Source organism: Alexandromys fortis, unplaced genomic scaffold, assembly GCF_014885135.2.
Source record: "Alexandromys fortis isolate MF-2015 unplaced genomic scaffold, M_Fortis_MF-2015_v1.1 scaffold_89, whole genome shotgun sequence".
Lineage (NCBI taxonomy): Eukaryota > Metazoa > Chordata > Mammalia > Rodentia > Cricetidae > Alexandromys > Alexandromys fortis.
In genome coordinates this window covers 7029454-7050216 of record NW_026067973.1, presented here as the reverse complement: position 1 = coordinate 7050216, position 20763 = coordinate 7029454, and the positions used below count along the sequence as shown (strand labels likewise).

The window sequence follows — 20763 nt, the reverse complement described above, 5'->3', positions numbered from 1 at the left end:
AGTCTGTACATAGGCAAAATGTACCTGCAACAAGGCCACCATTTAATATTAGTAATGGTCGCATGTGGCTCAGTAATAGGGATTTTTATTTCTTTTCATAGTGAGTTGCTTGGCTTGGTTTGAATTCTTTATAAGAAGCAGGTACCACTTTTATAAAATAGTTCATATGAGTATGTCTATGAAGTTTTAGTAGTAAATCAAACTTTTCAAAAGACATACCAAGGGAATTCTCTTATCTTAAAAAAAATAAATTCCAACAATTTCTTACAAGATGTATACAATAGACTGGTTACCACAAATATCAGACGAATCCAGAAGAGCTTTCTGTCAGGATCACTCTCCCATAATTGAAAACCTGCTTTTAAAACAATGACCACAGATGAAACAAGAGACTTAAAACTGCCTTGCAGCAAACTGAACTAAGGGGTTTGTTAAAAACACAGTGCGTTTATTTCAACTCTTCCTTCCCATAATTAATTTTATTTTATCACAGGCAATATCTCCATCCAATCACTTTACAAGACACACATACATTCACTAGTGTTACATAAAAATTTATATAAAGTTAAATAAGAATTAAAAAGTATAGCTAAAAGTCGAGCGGTGATCTGTGTGCACTCCCATCCCTGAGAGAGTTCTTCCTTCTAGTGGGGAATTTCTTGGCTTTGGCCTCATTTTTGCTTTAGGGAAGACAAGGCCTCTCCTTCAAGCTTGCACGGTGCTGCCTGGCCACTGAACAATTGTGTGTTGACCCAGTGGTACCTGTCCACCCGGCGCCATTTAGGGTTCTTGGGCACTGGGTGGTAAGCAGCCCCCAAGACACCCCCACGACCATCTGCCAAATGCTTTCTACGAGAGAGGCACAACCACGGCTGGAAGGACTGTTTGAAGGTTTCCACCTGGGAAGGGAAAAGACAGAAAAAACAATGTGTGAAGGTCTCTGGACTGATAGGCAGCTCTTGAGACTATGAGCCCTGAACTCAGAAGGGAAGTTCCTCCAAAGCATAGGGATTACAAGTAAATAGTCATCTACAGAAAAATTTCCAAAATTTTATATCTATAGAGATCATCAATTTATATCTTTAAGCAAAAATTTTTTTTTTATGTGTATGAATGTTTTGCCTGAATGAGTGTCTGTACCATGTACGTGCCTGGTGCCCACTGAGGGCAGTTGAAACCAGAAGAGTGTCAAATCCCCTATGGAGTTACAATTGGCTATGAGCTACTATGTTCATGGTTATGTTGGCTATTGAACCTGGGTCTTCTGAAAGAACAGCCAGTTCCCTTTGACTGCTAAGCCAGCTTTCCAGCCCCTAAAATGAACTCTTAAGTGAAACTCTAAATATGTAAGCTGTGTTATTAATAAGGATTACCCAGTTACTTATAAAACTGAGGTAGAGAATCAAACGTTTAAGGCCTGCTTGGGGCCTTCCCGTCTCAAAAAGAAAAGAAGAGGTAATGAGTTAGGCCTGGAAACTCAACTCGTGTCTAAGTAGATATCTACCATGCTAGGTTCAATTCCTAGACCACACACAAGATAAAAACATAAAGCATTTCAAATGTTCACCCTTACCCCACTCCCTCCTGACATCCCAAAACTGCCTAAAAATGATCTCTGGGGTAAGACCCACCCATTACAAACATCACAAATAATTCATAAAGATGTTTAATAGACCACATTCTGGAAAGACCTTACCATAGAACAGGTTAGCCTCCTACAGATCTGAAACTTACCTAAAAATGTAGTGTTATATAGTTTTAAACTGTTACACCCAGAGACACAGACACACGCACTCACAGACACAGATGCACTTGCACACACACACATGCAGTTTTAAAAAACTAAAGGAAAATGTTTTCTAGTAATATAACAGAAGTTTAATACGTTTCTGACCCATAATATACGATAACACATAAGGACGTCAAAGAATAGGTGAAATTTCATGAAACAGTTTTGAATACTTAATTTTATTAGTGCTATCTATACAGGAATTATTTTTCAAATTATTTGCCTTTTGAGAACAGGCCAGTTTTAGGGAAAATGGTAAAGCAGAGAGTAGAACTCGTGAAAATTTTTTAAAATACAGCTTTCTAGTATGTACTTAAGCCATACATCAGGAATAAGTGACTGCCATATTTAATGGCCTGGAAATTCCATGTCTGAGACTCAAGTCTCAAGAAATAACTTCAGGAAGAAAACAAAAGAACTAACTTCTATAATGATGCCAAATTTTAGGGGTTTTTGGGGGGGTTAATAAAGCAATATGGAAGTAATTTAAAAGATTGGCTGGTAACTCTTAAGAGAAAACAACTGAATGTTAACAAAAGTGGTCAAGGAGAAAGCATGCATGAAAATCGATAGAGAAGTTCTTCAAAACTGATTTTTTTTTCTTTCTTTTTTTCTTTTCTTTTTTCTTTTCGAGACAGGGTTCCTCTGTAGCTTTGGAGCCTGTCCTGGAACTAGCTCTTCTAGACCAGGCTGGCCTTGAACTCACAGATCTGCCTGCCTCTCTGCCCCTCCACCCAGAGTGCTGAAATTAAAGGCGTGCACCACCATCACCTGGCCAGATTTGCTTTTTTTTTTTTTTCTTTGCAAACGGGTCATGAAATCAACTTAAGATGCCTGGAATTATCTGCTGAACACAGTCAGAAGTAATGGAATAGGAGGCTCCTGGTATTAGTATTATTTCATGCAACTTATTTCTATATAAATGTGTGTCTGTTGATGGGTTACAATTCTACTGGTTTTGATTATTTGAGTGCTTTGTTCTTTGGACAAGCTCCCTTGAAAGTGGCTATGACTTTCTAAAAAGCTCTTTTGTTATGGTTTTGTTTTGAAAACAAACTGCACTAGTGCCAAAACGAAAGTGTCCTGGTCTTCCTTAAATAGTTTAGGCTTTCTCTAAATTACATGCTATTTTGACTAATAAAACCTACTAAATAGAGTGAGGAGGCACACACCTCTAAATCACGGCACTCAAGCAGGTGACAGGCAGAAGGATCAGAAATTATGGGTTAGCCTGTGCTCTGTAGGGAGTCTCAAAAACAAAACCCACTAAATATTACAATTTAACCAGAAGGAATATAAGTAGAAAGAAAGCCAGGTATGAAGAAACAGGACAACAAAAGACCATGCCTCATAAAAACTCAGTTAAGTGGCGACAACACAGGGGTGGGGGACAGAAAAGGTTCTGCCAAAATACCGACACTGGGAAGAGGGCCTCTCTTTGTCATTTCACTACTTCCTGCTCTGTTTCTTGCGAGCGTGTTCTTTCTAGAATTAGAACAGAATGGTGTACCACACGCAACCTGGTAGATGCTGTTGGGATTGTTGACTTTGGGAATGACTTGGGGCTGCCTGCTGCAGCTTTCTTCATCAGAAGATGTTCCAGACGAGCAATCAGCTGTGGCCCTACTGACTGCGTAGCTGATGTGCTGAGCTAGCTCCCAGTTCTCCCATCTGCCTTTAAAAGAAGCAATGGTAAAGGGATCCTTTTTCTCACCATACCTAAGCAGGGAAAGAAAATAGTCATTAGAGACTCGACTTCCCACAAGCATAATTTCTTGGTCTGGAGACACCACACTAACTTTAACTTTTAAAAAGCTATTTCAAAGAGTCTGACTCTTCTAAAAAGGCAAACTGAACGACAATGTAACCTGAAGCTACAAGGATGTTACAATTAGTGAGTATATCCATTTAATTGGTCAGAAAGAAAAAAAAACTTTTTTTTTTGGGTCAATTAATGGACTGACTTATCCTCCACGCTAGCTGATCCCCTTGCCTTCCTGGTGGTTCCTACAGTACTTAAAAGTTACAAATCCGCAGTATGCAACAGGTTGCAATGACCCAACTCCCACTGCAAATAGACGGCAGTGCCTTTGTGCTTGCCAAATCAACCATCCCTAATAGAAATGCGTGTTGGGTAAAAGTTTGCATCTGAAACCAACCGTGATCAAATAGGGTCCTGGTTGCTACGCCAATGCGTTGGGCATCAGCTTTCACAAAGGTACATAGAGCTAGCTAAACAACGTAGGTTTCCTAGGGGTCACCAAGCACACAAACCACAAAATTACTCACCTACAGCACACCTCAAAGGGATCGACCCATATGGTCATCTCCTTTGGAAGTCCCAGGTGAAAAAAATTCACATTACTCTCAGAACAAGCCCTTTCTAATATAGGGTCTTTATTCTCATTGTTGTTTATCCTGATACACCTGGGGGGAATGTAAAGCAAGAAAGGGGCATGGAAGGTGAGTTGACGGGTTCCTTAGTAGGAAATCACACATCATGGGTACAGATCTTACCTTACCCACATCTTCTCCTCATCCTCCCCCGCCCTCCATGGTTACAAATGGAAATGAAACGTCATTAACTTTTGCCATGCTGACTCAGAATGGGTGTGGTAACATTCAATCACATTGTTAGCTCACCAGATAGATGTTCATGGTCTATATTTTATGGCAAGCAGATGAGAAATCGTCTAATGAAGTGTTCGACTATATCACACCTCTTTATTTTAAACCTATGTTCAAACAAATTAATGGGAGCTCATAAAACATCCCTTACTTGAAGATGGACAAAAAAAAAGTTGCGTTTTCCTAGCAGATGCTCTTGCTGGCTGATTGCTCCTTCCCCTATGCCACACGGGCCCTCACCTGAAAGCCTGTCCCTTAGAAGGACAGTCAGGGTGCCAATGACCTCTGTACTTTTCAAACAAGATGGTCATCAGCTTTAGTGCAAAGGTTTCTATCTGTTGTGCACTCAATTTCTCGTGTTTTTTCACCAATCTTGTGACAAAAAAAACTGCCGTTGCAATTTCATCTCTCATGATTCCAAAGCAGTCTGTGTGGAGACCTGAAACCAATGAAAAAAAAAAGCAAGGCAGGATCACAGAGGGGCCTAGGTTTAACTCATCAGCAATATGTAATTGAGGGCTGAAAATTTTATATGCCTAAAACTTAGGATTTTGGGGGGGACGGGGGTGAGTCCTCAGTGAACTAACACATCAACACACACACATACGAAAAAGAAAACACACCGAGTCTTCAACCTTCCAGTCCTCACACTTTTCCAAAAAGAAAAACAACCTTGTTCGACGTTTAAAACACTTAAGCAATCAAGATGCAACCTAAGTACAAAGTTACCAATACGGACAGTAGATTGCACTAGCGAGCACTTGTTAAGAACGTACTTACGAAGAGCCAAGCGTTCGGGGTTCAGGGGACTGTAGGCGAAATACGTGGCTTACACTAAAAATTAAGATTAATAAAAACACATCACACTTGCCAGTAAATTTCTAAAAATTGCTTTAGTCCCCTAAAAAGTGTGGGCCAGAGTTAGAAAGCCAGCTAGACTCCTTACTGCCAACTCTTGCTCACACCTGTCTGGTGAGGGTTGGGCTACTCCATATATGCCAGGCTGTCAAAGCTGATTGGTAGCTGGCCCCTCACAGGTGTTCTCCATTAGGACAATCCCTTAGCTTTTCCAGAACTCATCTGATTCCCCCATAGCAAATGTAGACTATTCTCTAAAGTGTTTAAAGATATACCCACTCCACAAGTGTGTGTGTGTGTGTGTGTGTGTGTGTGTGTGTGTGTAACACCCACAATTAGTGACCAGTTTCTTCCACGGTGAAAAAGAACTGACTCTCAACTAAGAAGTTGATTTCATATCCAAAAAAAAAAAAAAAAAAAAAAAACCCAAATAGCAATCAGTCCTTATAAGGAGCCAGTTCCACCACTTTGTACCTACGCAACCTAGTCTTCCACACTGAAACTATACAGATTAGATGTAATCCTCCATCATGTGGGGAGGGTATTTTAAATTTTAGCTATTTGACCTCTCATGTCTTCCCATTTTAGAGGCTAAATTTTCTCAGCTTGTTGGCAGCTGTTCCTGGGTACATATTGCTCAGATAGTGCAGTGTGGCAAGCCGGCATCTAGATGAGCGTCACACTGTGTGACAGATTTACATCCTCTTTCAAAGGAGCTGCTCACAATACTCCAGGCGTGTCAGCTGACCAGCACTGGAGTGGGACTGCCACCTTCCTTGCTCCAGATACCGTCCTCGGATGCAGCATCAGGCGGCCTCCCTTTGTGGGCACCGACATCACGTCACTACCTCACACTGAATTTGCAAGTATGCTTTTCTTCCCCGAGGCTGCTGGTTTTCTCACATCTTTCTCTTCCAGCATGGCAAAATGTCTACGAAGTCTGTGCATTTGCAACTTAGCAGCTCACAATCTGTTAACTGCGTGTGGGGAGGCCCACCTGGAACCGCAGCTCTCAGGAAGGCTGGGAGTGGAAGAGCTTGGGTTCAGGAGGCAGCTGGGCTCCAGAAGGAGTTCCAGCACAGGCCTTGACTCAAAAACAAACCTGAAAGAACAAAAGAAAGGAAACAACATGAAACAAAACACTATCTGCAGGATCTTGGCAACTGGTTTCGAATCTTCATAACTTTCAGTTTCCTGTTGGTGAATACAATTTCACAGGGTTGCTATCAAGATTACAGTAGATAATTAATACACCTGGCCCATAAACTATAGGAAGGTAGTACAGGACAGTTAAAAAGAAAATACAAGCAGGGCGGTGGTGGCGCACGCCTTTAACCCCCCAGCACTTGGGAGGCAGAGGCAGGCAGATCTCTGTGAGTGCGGGGCCAGCCTGGTCTACAAGAGCTAGTTCCAGGACAGGCTCCAAACCAAAAAGAAAGAAAGAAAGAAAGAAAGAAAGAAAGAAAGAAAGAAAGAAAGAAAGAAAGAAAGAAAGAAAGAAAGAAAGAGAAAATACAAAGCAGAGCTGTATGGTCAGCATTGTAGGTTTCAATCCCAGCCCTCCATCTCGTTAGGAGCTCAGCAAAGTTCCACATGCTCCCTAACCTTCCCGACCTCTGTCTGGAAAGACAGAACTAAAGTGAAGAACTAGACTGCGGGCTCCATGCTAATCCATCACACTGAGATGGATCCCAGCTCAGCCCAGGGCTTGGGCTCAAAGTGATTCCACCACTCCGTCCCTCCGCTTCCTCGTGTATACAAAGAAAATGACAGCGCACACTTGGTAGGGTTATTATGAGAATTAGGAGTGAAATGCTAGAAGCATACCTGGAGCTCAGTAAGTGCTCTATAAATGTTAGGCACTGTCGCTTCTGCTAGCAACTTGACTGTGGTCTTAAAGGGATCTTGCCAAGGTTAAATTATAAAACTATGCATAAAGTCCTTTAGAGACCACACCTGGCATAAAATAAGTGCTCGAAGTGGCTGTCTTGTTAACAAGCACAAATGATCGTTTACTCTCTTCACTGTCCGTGCTACTGTTGCATCGGTCAGCTAGAACAGGAAACTACATATTGCAGCTATGCCATCATATTTCACTGTGTTGTTTAACTCACTTATCTGAAGTGCTGAAGTGGAACCCGGGACCACGTGCAAACCAGGCAAGTACTCAACCACTGAGCCATATTTCCTGCGCATGTGTTAAATGTGGGTCATTGCTACAGTGAATGAAAATTTTGGTATGTAGTCGATTATCTCTTTTGGCTTTCTGACATTTGCATATTTAGTAAGAATACCACCTGTGCCTTCCAAGATACAAGCTGAACAGGGTGAAGACCAAGCAAGGCTTGGTCAAAGCCTTAAGCATCGCCACTTCCAATTGCCTTTCTTTCTCTTCAGCCAATTAATTCTCTCATATACCGTGGAGTCAGTGGTAAAACGAAGATCTTACAAATCCATCAACATTTTCCTAATCTGCAAAGAGAGCAGCAGTACTATATCATAAAAGGAGAAGGAATTTTAAACAGACATGGCCCTCTTGTTCCAAGTAATCCCAACTTTCACAATATACAGGAACAATCTGTTTGGGAAGAGTTGAGAGTTTTGCCTGCTTGGGATCAGGATAGCTGGCGCACAATTTGAGGTGCCTACCATCTTCCCTTTTATGAAAACTGACTCCTTTGGTTCAACTTACAACTCTGAAGGGCGACTGTACCTCTACAGTTGCCCCACAAGATAGGCCAACGTCCCTACCACGACTTGGTTACAGATGGCATCTCCCCCTACCGAATCCTATATTTTTTCAGTTTCCTAAAGCCTCTCCACCTACAACTCAGAGTCCTGTGTTCAAGGACCCAGACTGAGACATTTGGTACTAGGCATGTATAGCTATTAACTAGTGGTAGTGGAATATGGGTCCGGGGAGCTCCTGGCATGTTGGAGTGGCATGGGTGTCAAAACTCAGCAGTGGTGGACTAAGATAAAATACAGACGTTAAGGATTTCTCTAGACATTAAATACCTAGGCATGTATATATATAGTATATATAGTATAAGGCCCACTGAGCTAGATAACCGAGTATTTTGTCATCTAAGAATGACCACCTAAGATCAAATTAAGGTTGATTCAGTTTGATCCATTATTGATATGTGTGCTATGTCCATAACATATGATAAGAAAAGTGCAACTAGGGCTTGAATGATCTACCCTCTCAGTATCTTATTTATTTCAGCCACCCATGATGTATTTCTCATTCTTTACTCGTGAAAGAGGTCCCCAAACTGCCACGCTTTGGAAACACCTTAAGACGCCGAAGGCTGCTCTCCTATCCTCTGACACTGCAATCGGACTAGAAATAATTAAAACCTAGACAGCAATGTTTTTATTTAATTTAGAGAATATTAGTTTTTGCACTAGAACCCCGTAGATAACACCTTCCATATTTGATGCTGTGTGTTACCCCTGTACAAATGGAAAAAAGTAAAATTAATGTTTCTACACCAATATGGCTGTTAATGGTTATAAATGTCAACTCAGTGTGGTAAAGCGGGGCACTTTCTTCCAAAGCTGACAGCATAGCTAAAGTTCCAAGACTTCCAAACACACACACACACACACACACACACACACTACACGCACGACCAGTAGCAGACTCTCGTGCATCAGTAGCAGCAACTGCTTTTCCAGGTTCTTCCGTCATTTGAATGAAACTGGAGAGATACCAGCACTCAATATCAAGATTTTTTATGAAAATCATATAGGCATCCTCCTGAATAGTAACCTTCATCAGGCGATGAAAGGAGACAGAGACAGAGACCCACATTGGAGCACCGGACTGAAATCTCAAGGTCCAAATCAGGAGCAGAAGGAGAGAGAGCACGAGCAAGGAACTCAGGACCGCGAGAGGGACACCCACACACTGAGACAATGGGGATGTTCTATCGGGAACTCACCAAGGCCAGCTGGCCTGGGTCTGAAAAAGCCTGGGTTAAAACCGGTCTCGCTGAACATAGTGGACAATGAGGACTATTGAGACCTCAAGAACAATGGCAATGGGTTTTTGATCCTACTGTACCTATTGGTTTCGTGGGAGCCTAGGCAGTTTCGTGGATGCTCACCTTACTAGACCTGGATGGAGGTGGGTGGTCCTTGGACTTCCCACAGGGCAGGGAACCCTGATTGCTCTTTGGGCTGAGGAGGGAGGGGGACTTTGATTGGGGGAGGGAAAGAAATCTTTAATAAATAAATAAATAAATTTTAAAAAAAAGATTTTTTTAAAAGATCCCCTTGCTATCAATGAGACTTTTAAATCACAATACATATTTAATTACTCAACAATGCCTTAAGAGATTATCTTGATGATTCTTGTTCTCATCTTCTTTTGCCATTTTCCACACAGTTTCAAAGTATTTTTAATTGTGTTAGAAATGGCAAAACTAAAATTTCAGACTCCCTGCATATTGCTGAAATAGAACTTGCTCTTGAACTCAAGGCAACACAGACAATAGCAAATACATGCTTTTCCTTGGAAAATGCCTACTGTTTACACTGCTAAATTAATAGTGCCAAGTGTTTAACGATTAGGATTTCACCTTCCCAGATAACTTACTGCTCAGCGACCCTGAGTTGCCGAGGCTTAGTCACTGGTGAGATGTTGAACCTTTCCCTAGCATTACTTTCTGCAACAGGCCCAAGCAGGCCTCAGAAAGCATTAATAGAACCATATAATAAGAATGTACTTATATTTCAGGAAAGAAAAATCAGAGTAAACATCATGTAAAACTTCCTTCATTTACGTAGGACTTCAATCACCTGATCTCAGTGGCCTCCTTCCCACGAATGGCATCTGTCCCTTCTGCTTTACTGACACAGACTTCCTTCTGACGGCCCACTAACATGAGACATTGCTGTGTGCTGAGTGGTTCAAACAAAACACAGAACTCAGCCTTCCCTTTCAATAATCCAGAGAAGGAAAATTAACATACGCACAAGCTATTATTTGAATACAGTATTTTAAAGACAGGATACTCACAAGATGGCTCCAAGTTTTCAGTAGCCAAGAAAATATTGAAATAAGTAGCTCAGGGGGATGGTCAGGGCAAAACAAAAATACTGATTCCTTAAGCTTAAAACTGAATTCCCAGTGACAACTAAATGCTCAATACTAAAGGTCTATGGAGAGGAGATGAGAGGCCTAACAACAGGGCTCAGTAAGTAAGGGTGAGTTCAGTCCCCAGGATCCACGGGTGAAAGGAGAGAATCATGGACCATAAGTTGTCCTCTGACCTCCACATGTGTGCCATAGTATACGTATGTCCACACACACAAGTAAATAAATGTACATTTAAATAATTTTATTAGGAAGGGATATAAAAACTTGGATCCAACATGGACTAAGCAAACCTCTTAATTCATTGTTCGGTTGTTGGGCTTTGTGACTTTGTTTTCTTTTGAGATAGTCTCCTTATGCAGCCCTGATTGGTTTAGTGATTACTACGTGGATCAGGCTGGCCTGGAACTGCAGCAATCTTCCTGTCTTTAACCTTCCTGCTGGGACAACAGGCATGTACCACCATGCCGTTTTAACCTCGCTTAGCCAGAAAATACTAAAATTTAAAAGGCAAAAAGAAAAAAAAATCTCTCAACTGATCATGTGTAATGTCTAAAGTTCCCATTATAAGACATCTATTCTCTTACCTAAGACATCGTCTTTTAAGAAATTCTTTTTTTAAAGTATCAGATAAATTATCTACAGGACAAAATGATGATGTTCTTTCTGTAGAGGTTTGAGTAAGAGGGCTAAGCCTGTGTAAGAAAACGAGAAAAAGGAGGCTCCATTCCATTTGAATGAGGAATCAGAAAGAAAAGGAGGCAGAGAGATACATTCTCCTGTCTAGCATGCCTGTGAAAATGGTGCAGAGCATGAAAATGGCCAAAAACTCAACTTCTCCGTTTTAAAACATGGAGATCAGATGAGGTGGGGGAAAGGTGGGGGGAGCAGGAGGAGAGGAGGGAGACAGAACTGGGGTTGGTATGTAAAATAAAATTTAAAAATACTGTTTTAAGGAAAAAGAAAACATATGGAGTTTGACTTGATTGATAAATCAAGGCATGGTCAAGTCCCAAAGGCATCAACCAATACAATGGTAACGCACGGAGGTAAAGAGAGGCTCAGTAGTTAAGAGTCCCTGCTGCTCTCGCAGAGGACCCAGGTCAGTTCCCAGCACCCCGGCTATTGGCCAATTCACAATCGCCTGTAACTCCAGCGCCAAAAGATCTGATGCCATCTTCTGATCTCCTGGAGCATCCAAACACGTCTGGCATTTACCTACACTGAACACTAAATTTGATTTATGAAGTAATAAACAGAATTATAATCAGCCCTCTTTCTTTTTTTGAAGCAGGGTCTCACTGTATAGTCCTGGGTGGCTTGTGACTTACTATGAAGATCAGGGTGGCCTGGAACTCACAGAGATCCGCCTGCCTCTGCCTCCCAAGTGCTGAGATAAAGGTGTGCACCACCATGCCTGTCTCCTATTTAATTTCTTTACCATTCATTCCTTAAACTGTAAGTTATAATTCTAGGCCCATCTATTCATTTGCAAACACGTGGCACTATTAATAAAAGTAGAGGGATATAGCTGTTTTGGCAAAAATTTTCCATCATTGGAAGCTTCTTCTAGCAATAGTATATGTACACCATTTCATAAAACAATGAGTGGACTCTATACCCTATATATAAACTCAATCTCATTGTGTTCAAACTGCAGTGTAAAAAATTACAAAAAATTGTTGAGACATAATTTTCAAGTTTTAAGTTAAAAACCAAGACAGTACAGCAAAAATAACTCTGAGTGTGGAAAAATGTTTGCACACAAAGTATACTAATTTAACAAATGAGTCTGTACATGTGACAGCGTTGTATATTGTCTGAAACAAATAATAAATTAAAAAGTATAGATGGTTGATACTTTTATTAATGGAAGATGCTAACTATAGACTGAATATATTGAGTTCAAAAGAAAGGAGAGAAGAGGAAGAATGAAGGTGACTAAAGGCTCAAACTTTAAACAGGCTATAGATGAGCTAAGAGGGAAGAAGACAATATAAACCTAGCTAAATGTAAATACAATGGAATCCTTGATATATATGTTATGGGTTTAGAGGAACTAAAGAAGTGAGCTATATAATTGCTAAACTATATATAAGTTCCATAGAGGAATCAAAGAGGCTTAAGCAGCAGATGAAGACAGTACAAATAAAGACCAGAACTGGTATACACAGTGTGATGACTGTGGGAATGACATAAATTATTTTCATTCTTGTAAATAAATTAGTTGATGAGGTAGTTTCTTTTTTTGGCTTTACAGAGTTAAGAATACATGTTAGACCTCTGGAGGAAAATAAACTCTCTGCAACAACGCACCTAGACAACCAGTTAGCTGTTCTGAAACCCCAGAGTTACTTTTACAAACCAGGACATCTACCCTGAGTGACAGAAGTTAATCTGTCTACATCCGGTCTAGAAAAGACCACCCACCTTATTTAGTGTGTACCTGAGTTCAATCCCAGCACACACACACAAAGGCATTCCACTGTTGCTCACCTACTTTATCCTTCCTATGAGAACCATGGCAACAAGAATAAGTTATCATGCACCCTTGGAGACTTCGTTCAACTTGAATTTTCACAGTCAGAAAATTTCTAATCTCTCTTTTTAGTTTTGACCTCTTGCCAGATTTAAATACTTAACTCAATCCAGACTTGCTTAGACCCAAACTCATCATAAACGTCCTCTGACCATGTGTTCGCCTCAGCACCTCAAGCTCCTCACTGAAAGTCAGTTGCTGATCTTGCTAAACTGTGAATCAGCCACCAAACCCTGTAAAAGTCCCTTCATGAAATCTCTTACTTATCCTGTATTTCCTCAATCACTCCATCTCTAGACTTGTTAAAAAATCGTCTACATCAAATCTCCTCTGCAATCTATGCTGTTCTAGCCTTCATAAAAGAACACACTTGTATTCATCAGGGGCTTTCCAGCCAGAAGAATGATATTCAAACTCCCTAGAGGCTTTCAGGCCTACCTCTTACTACTGGAGTTAACACCATTTTTTCTATATAGCCCTCTTTCTGGGCTTTTTCTTATGTTTCCCCAAATGTTGACAATAACAGAGATAACACTAGAATTCAAGAGTCCTTAAGCACTTATTAATCTAACAACTTTGACACTCAATATATTTCTATGTGATATAAATGTATTATCTAGGCATTTTATGCATTAATGTAATATTAATTTATATATTAATATTATGATGTGTTGATATGATTAACATAATTTAACTCTCTTAATTATCTCTGTAAACAACTCTCCCTCCAATTAGAGCACATCTCTGGAGATTGTGTTCCTTAGTGATGGGAACTATACAAGAATTGTTCCTGCTGCTGAGCCATAGAGTTCCAGCAACTTCAATTAGGAAGCTAGTTTGTTAGATTGTTTCTGATCGGCCTAAAAGATAAATTAACATTTGATATGTAGAGCAACGCTATTGATTAATCAATAAATATAAGCAAGAAGCTAATTAAGAACCTAGTGCACTCTTCCTAATGGGAGTCCGATGAGATGGAACCAGAATCATGGAACTGCCAGCAGTTCATGTTAGCTCAGAGGAAAATCTCCTCTCATAATTAAACAGATTCATTGATTTTTCCAATGTTAAATTGACTTCAACTCAGCCTTGCTTCAACTTTATAAACTAGTCCCTAAGTATACCATCATGAATATTAATATGACCATCTGACATTTGATAGTCTTAGTCTACATGAAAAACAAACCATGGTTCTACTTCCTAGCAAAGACTATGCATTTTTTTAAAGATTTATATAGTTTAGTTAGTTAGTTAGTTAGTTAGTTATTATGTATACAGTGTTCTGTCTGTCTGTATGCCTGCAGGCCAGAAGAGGGCACCAGATCTCATTACAGATGGTTGTGAGCCACCATATGGGCACTGGGAATTGAACTCAGGACCTCTGGAAGAGCAGTCAGTGCTCTTAACCTCTGAGCCATCTCTCCAGTCCAAGACTATGCATTTTAAAAACAAGTTTTAAAGAAGCTGCTAAAGACAATTACTTTCTAATTAGTGTCATTCTTAAATTCTTCCCCCCAATAACTTTCAAAAGCTGTAGAAATAGCTGGTAATCTGGAGGTTGTCTCAAGAAAATCAAGAGCTCAAGGCCAGCCCGAGCTCACTGAGTCCCTGTCTAAAAATCAAACAATAGCAAATGTTTAGGTGTTTGTGTATGCTGAAGGGGAAGCCCCCTCTCCCTCTCTAACCCTCTATACAGAGGAGTAAGTTAAGCCTATATAAATTTGCCAGACTAACGTAGGAAGTTCTTGTTTTGATGCGCGTCTTGGTTTCTTTCCAGTCAATAATCTCACTCCATCTCCTCAAAGGTCCTTCCCCATCTCCCTGATCACCAAAAGACCAGAAATTAAAACAGTAAACAATTCCTCCTCAAGGTGCCTTCCTGGATTTGGTCTAACCAAATGCAAACTCCTGTTTGGGCCTTTTAACCACAAGCATTCTTACTTGGATTAAAACTTGAGTCTCCCTGGTGTCTAGACATGCCTAGACATGACCCGCAGATGCAGTGAGGTCAGCGGAGTTTCTCTAGTAACTGCAGGCCAAATCAACAGCAACCCTAAGAACAGGCATTCTTTTCTGTTGCTGTTGCTTTTCTAACAGAACTAGAGCACACACATTTTTATTGTCTTTGTTTTTCATCTTTGAAGAAAAAATTTTACAGTGTAAATCTCAAGACATCTAATGCAGCTATAGCTTTGGATGACAGCAATCGAACTCAGGTAAGATATTTAAGATGCAACTGATAGTCAGGAAAAAACATGTCAGCTAGGTAGAAGCAATAAGGATAGAGTAAAATGGAGCAAAATGTAAAATAACTAGTTTTGTAATAATATCCTCACAAAATTTATAGCTTTTCTGTTGTGAGTGGAATGAAGGCTGCTTCTACTAGTTTCATTTATTTGTGAACATTCAAATGACATTTTGTAGCTCACAACATTGCGCTCTTCTCAAATTCAGGACGAATGAGTACAAAATATAGTTATTTAGGAATGATGTCTTTTGCAAGTTAATTTTACAATTATCTACTACTTCACTTTGATTCCTTTCACTTAAGTGTTCATAAAACAAACCATGCTTTTGGAGAAAAAAATGTTATTTCATTTTCAAAGATAATGTTAAAATACACATAACCTTATTCTTGAGACGTTCCTGGGTTTAATGGTTTGAGTTTGGAATTTGTGCTGAATGTCCCTGATGATTAGCATGTATTCAAGTTACTAATTGCATCCATGCGACCATCTGCTGGGCTTAGGGATCTGTGGACAGCTAAGTTTCCTTTGTAGACTGTAAGACCTTTTTGGATCAATACAAATGGGTATTATTATACTGTGTATATGAAGACACGAAGCCCACAGTCTGTTGAGGCTACTTCCTACTGAATTCCACAACGTTTACAATCAGAGAATATTATATAACCTCTCTGGGCTCATCAATTAAATGAAATGAAAGGAAAGACTAACTTAAAGGATAAAAATATTGGTGAAGAGAGCCCAGAAATGCTGTCCCTGCCCCCTCAGCGCCTCCTATTCCAAATACACACAAACACACCCGATATCGGATATGAGATAGGAAGAGCAAGGAAAATTTAACTGTCACATGACTCGGGCTTCCGCAGACCTATTGTTGATGATCAAATCCACCCTTGCTTCAATCTCACCTCCTTCAAGACCGGTGCCTGTCAGTTCTTGTAGACACCCTCCACCCCCACCCCCGCGCGCCTTTTTCTACGAGTAAAGTCTATCAGTTTAGTGACTTTATACTGTCTGGGACCGCAAAGAACGTGTGCCTACTTTGTGTTATCACCTAGAGTGTCTGATGGATAGGAGAACCAATGCCCTTTAGGTGGTGGCTATGTAATAGACATTTAAATAAACAGTAGCCCAAAGTAGGAATGGTTTCCTCGAGGCTTACCATGAGATCACAAAAATGGTGACTTTGATCTTAAAAGGGTCACACTTTGACCACAAGGGGGTTGGTTCAATGTTTGACTAGAAGAGCGGCCCTCATCTCACTGCGTGGCCCTGTGAAAAAAATAATAATCCTTAGAAAGAACTCAGGTATTGGTAAGGGCAATCCTGCTCCTGCGGGATAGCGCAAGCCTCCAGCTGAGGTGCCTGAGAAGCAGTTTCTGCAAATGGGCATGAACACTGAGTGGGCTTGGAAGCTTCTTGGGCAACAGGGTAGGTAGGAGAGATGAATGTAGGTCTTTGCCCTTCCTACTACACCATGAAGATAAACTTCTCAAGAATCTGTGTCTCCATCTCCCAGGTCCCTTCCCAGGAAGCTCTTCAGGAGCCCGCCCAGTGCCCCTTCTGGTGGCTTCTGCCTCCCCTCCCCCACTCGCCCCGCCCCCTCGGCCTCGGGGTTCCAAGGGCGGTTGGTCGCAGAGCCACGGCCACTCGGCCAGTAGGAGCTGCCGGGCGCGCGGGGTGGACAGATCCTGCTGTAGAGTTGGGGCTGGAAGCCGAGGAGAAGTTGACGGAGGCGGGTCAGACCCGGCGGGAGGGAAGCAGGAGTCTGTCCTGATGCCCAGGGGACGGGGGCGGAGCGGAAGGGTCTTGGGGGGGGGGGAACAGCGGGGACGGGGGCCCCCCCGAGGACCTGGGGTCACCTGGGGTCGCGCGCGGCCCTGCGGGGTATGGAGGGGCCGGGAGCCTGAGAACATCTCTCGCTCCGCCACCGTCGGCCGTGGCGAAAAGGGGGCAAGGGGCCGGACCCTCGGGAACTGCAGCGGCGGACGCCCGGTGCTCGGTTTGTAGGCAGTGTAATTAGCTGATTGTACCGCGGTGCTGACAATCACTAACTCCACTGCCATCAAAACAAGGCACAGCATCACCCGCTGCCGGCTGGAGGAGAAGCAGGCGGCCGCAGCCCCGCTGACTCGGCAGAAAGCGGAGGCTGGAGCCGGGATGCGTCAGCGAAGGGGCCAGAGCACGAGGTCTAAGTGCAAGTAACCCTCGGAGAGCGGCGGCTTCCTTTAGGGACTACCTGTGTCTAGGAGCCAAAGCAAAACGTTCAGTGATATGCAAAGATAATCTGTGTGCACCGGCCTTAACATTTAAAAAAAAAAAATGTGCTCGGAGGAGCCCCCCAGAACAGTTCCTGTGATTAACTGCCTGGTTTCCACTTCTGAGAAAGCTGTCACCAAGGCAGCGACTAGAGTCAACCACAGCCTGACTGACGATGTGCTGGCCTCAGCCAGCATCTGAGAGCACCAACTAAGACTGCAGGCTTTGTCTATGAGTCTAGTTACTAGGCAGTGTAGTTAGCTGATTGCTAATAGTACCAATCACTAACCACACAGCCAGGTAAAAAGACTGAGATTCCTCCGACTGAGCCCCGTGTGCATCATCCATTTGGTGAGGACAGGGCCATAGGGAAACGCTCATCTATTACCTACTAAGTGGTTTAGGCAAAAGAAAAGCTAGCACTTGGCCGCCAAGTTTTCAGTGTGTGCAATATGTGTGTGGGGAGGTAAGTATGCAATGTGTGCAAGATTTTTTTGGGGGGTGGGGGTACGTTTCAGTGATTTTTAGATATATTGGAAAATAGAAATCATTCCTTAGCTGATCTGGTCATTATATTGACTTGTGATTATAAATCTCTGGACTTTTCCCGACACTGTATTATTAACACCGAAAAATAAAGTGCCACGAAAAATGTCGGCTATCAACATTATCATGTGTCTATTTCCTTTCCAAAACTGACTTTAGGTTGTCCATCTCTGCTCCCTGAAGTAATTAAATGATCGATTTTTATATAGACAAAATCTCCAGGAAGAAAACGCTCACACATGATTGTAAACCTGCTTTTAAGGATACATTAAAAATGTTTTCATAATTTTTTACGGTGGGTGGGGGAGCTCAACCCACTTTGCTGGGTATTTTTTTTTTATGATAACGGTTGCACTGTAGGTAACTTTTCGTGTGAATAATTAGTGAACACAATCTAAATCCAGCTTGTTTCCTAAGATTTGCAATAAAAGATTTTTTTTTTAAGCACAAAAACCATATCCATGGGTACCTCTCAGCCCAATTCTGGTCTAGGACATTATGCTGCCTTGACGTATCAACGCAGACCTGAGAACTTCGCGGGTTGGGGTGCTGAGCCTTGGCAATCTTGTCCAAAAGAGCTTTTGAAGTTCACTTTATTCTGCCATTTCGGGGAGGGGACACTAATTTGGGAACTAAGAGACTTAACTGCTCTCCACTGACTCCAGGGCTGTACACATCACACAGTTGAGGCTTTGACTCCGAGGCTTGACTGGCCCCGAAGGCTGTGACCGCGACAGAAGCCAGGGCCACACACGCTTGAGGAACCCCAGATAACTAAGAAACTCAAGCTTCCCTTGTGACAGTTACCAAAGGGACGGTTCTCCGGTGGGGGCAGGGCGAAGGAACTGAGCGAAGCGTCCTGAGTCACCATGGAAACGGGTCCCAGAAACAGTCCTAGCTCCGGGAAGGAATCCCAGGAAATCTGCTCCCCTGGATTACTGGTGTTCACCGGCTGCTCTGAGCAGGATGCCAGCTTGGCTAAGCAGTTTTGGCTCGGGGCGTCCATGTATCCCCCCACTGAATCTCAGCTGGTGTTGACCAGGGACAGCAGCCAGCGGCTACCAGTGGCGAAGAATTCTAAAGTCCAAGTGAGCGGTGAGTAATGCGGCTGCCTCCTCCAAGAAGAAACTGCCCAGCCTAACTGTAAGAAAATCAACCGTCTTGCTAGGTATAAACAAGCGGTAAGAGCTACCTGCAAATACATACACAAATAGTTCTGAAACTGTTGCGATTCTCCACCGCAAAGATAGGGTCGTCGTTACTTATAAAAAAAAATGCGTCCTAAGAGTTCCTTAAAGGAGGGCTTCTATTTGGCAAAGAGGATGGGTTAATCTAAGAAAATGATGTGTGTTGACTAAAAAGGTTAGGAAAGCGTTTACAAAAAAAATTGAATTCAAATTTGAAAGCCTGAGAAAAAGTTGGAGGCCGAATCAAATTTAGGAACCACATTCCCTGACTGACAAGCCTTTGACCAAGGATGTATAAAGTGTTCTTATTCAATGTTAATAAGTACAGAAAATTCAAACACTTTTAATGTCTGCTTTTCCAATAACTTACTTTCCATTTGTATTTCTTAGAGAAAACTCCAGTCCGACCCTTCCCCTTTGATCATAACAGTAAGTACCGGGTTTTAACACCCTTCAGTGGGTGGACTGCCCAGACTGCTCGTGGGATTTTTAGACTTGTAAACATTTACACTGTAGTCTAAGTAAGTGGCACACCTTGCCTCAGGGCCCACACCACTCACTCAGAAGATAACTTTCTCTGAAGCCTTACTAGAAATGCAGATATCATCTCTGAGCCCACAGGCACTTTCTCTTTAGAGACTGTTGTTGCTGCCACACAAGCTTACTCATCTCCTAAAGGGATTAAAGGTTTCCTCGTAGCATAGATAATTAATTCAGCCTCCAGCTATCTATGAATCTGGTTATAAAGTTTCAAGACAGTATATACTTGTGTTCCCTCCTGCTCTATTGACCCATATCCAAATTAATGCCAATACTATAAAAATCATGACAAAGCTACTTCAGATTAAATTGGACTTTATTTACTCTAGAGGAGGCAAATGTCTTCGCTAAAGCCCAAAAGATTCAGGAAGCTGAAGAGAAAGCAAAGTATCTCCAAAAGGTGGGCCAATGCTTCATTTCTTCTGCTTTTCATCACTCTTCTAAATAATTTTGATAAATATTGTTTGTTTATTGGTGCTAAGGATATTTTACTTTTAAACATGCAAATAAAATGTGTGTGGGGTTTTTTTTGTTTTTTTGGTTTTGGGTCTTTTTTTTTTTTTGCTATCTTGGTCTTGAAAAGCTTTTCTGTTAGAATTTTGATTAAAATTTTAGAGATCCTTGGGGCTGGAGAGACGGTTCAGTTTTTAAGAGCACTTGAGCCATGCGCACGCCTTTAATCCCAGCACTCGGGAGGCAGAGGCAGGCGGATCTCTGTGAGTTCGAGACCAGCCTGGTCTACAGAGCTAGTTCCAGGACAGGCTCCAAAGCCACAGAGAAACCCTGTCTCGAAAAACCAAACAAAACCAAAACAAAACAAGAAAACGTATAAGTGGACTAATATGAGAGTTTATTGGCAACATTTACCTGAGCCAGTATCCATAATGAATATCCCAAACAAAAATTTGCTACCAGCATGCTGAGCTAGTATTTCCTGATAATTGGCCAAATTTGTCAGCTGTAGAAACCCTCATTTACTTTCATTAATTGCCAGAATTTTGGAATTGTTTCTCAAATTAAACTGTTGAGCCGAACAATGGGAAGATGAACAACAAGGACTGGTG

At 41.8% G+C, this 20763-nt stretch overlaps 2 protein-coding genes across 4 annotated transcripts in view; one reads left to right on the top strand and one right to left on the bottom strand.

Moving 5' to 3' along the window:
• Positions 1-655: 655 nt before the first annotated feature.
• Btg4 (BTG anti-proliferation factor 4) lies at positions 656-5350 on the bottom strand. Its single transcript, XM_050156428.1, has 5 exons — positions 5198-5350; positions 4658-4856; positions 4079-4216; positions 3310-3508; positions 656-899 (listed from the first exon to the last, which is right to left on the bottom strand). The coding sequence occupies exons 2-5, from the start codon at positions 4828-4830 to the stop codon at positions 672-674; spliced, it is 738 nt and encodes a 245-aa protein (XP_050012385.1). The 5' UTR covers positions 4831-4856; positions 5198-5350; the 3' UTR covers positions 656-671.
• Positions 5351-14976: 9626 nt separating this feature from the next.
• The window catches only part of Hoatz (HOATZ cilia and flagella associated protein), a 24924-nt gene continuing 19137 nt past the window's right edge, over positions 14977-20763 (top strand). The window contains exons 1-4 of one of the 3 annotated variants that reach the window (XM_050156421.1): positions 14977-15137; positions 18638-19067; positions 19550-19588; positions 20029-20099. In XM_050156421.1, the coding sequence (XP_050012378.1) occupies positions 18842-19067; positions 19550-19588; positions 20029-20099 (336 nt within the window). In that variant the 5' untranslated portion in view covers positions 14977-15137; positions 18638-18841. Of the gene's footprint in view, positions 15138-17796; positions 17893-18637; positions 19068-19549; positions 19589-20028; positions 20100-20763 lie in introns of those variants that run through there. The other 2 variants (XM_050156419.1, XM_050156420.1) reach the window with 2 other exon arrangements.

Excerpts from the sequence above, each read along its gene's own strand:
- Btg4 (XM_050156428.1), bottom strand. The coding sequence starts at position 4,830 with ATGAGAGATGAAATTGCAACGGCAGTTTTTTTTGTCACAAGATTGGTG. Across the intron at positions 4,217-4,657 it reads TCTAAGGGACAGGCTTTCAG|GTGTATCAGGATAAACAACA; the intron begins GTGAGGGCCCGT and ends CATTCCCCCCAG. Across the intron at positions 3,509-4,078 it reads CCCTTTGAGGTGTGCTGTAG|GTATGGTGAGAAAAAGGATC; the intron begins GTGAGTAATTTT and ends TTCCCTGCTTAG.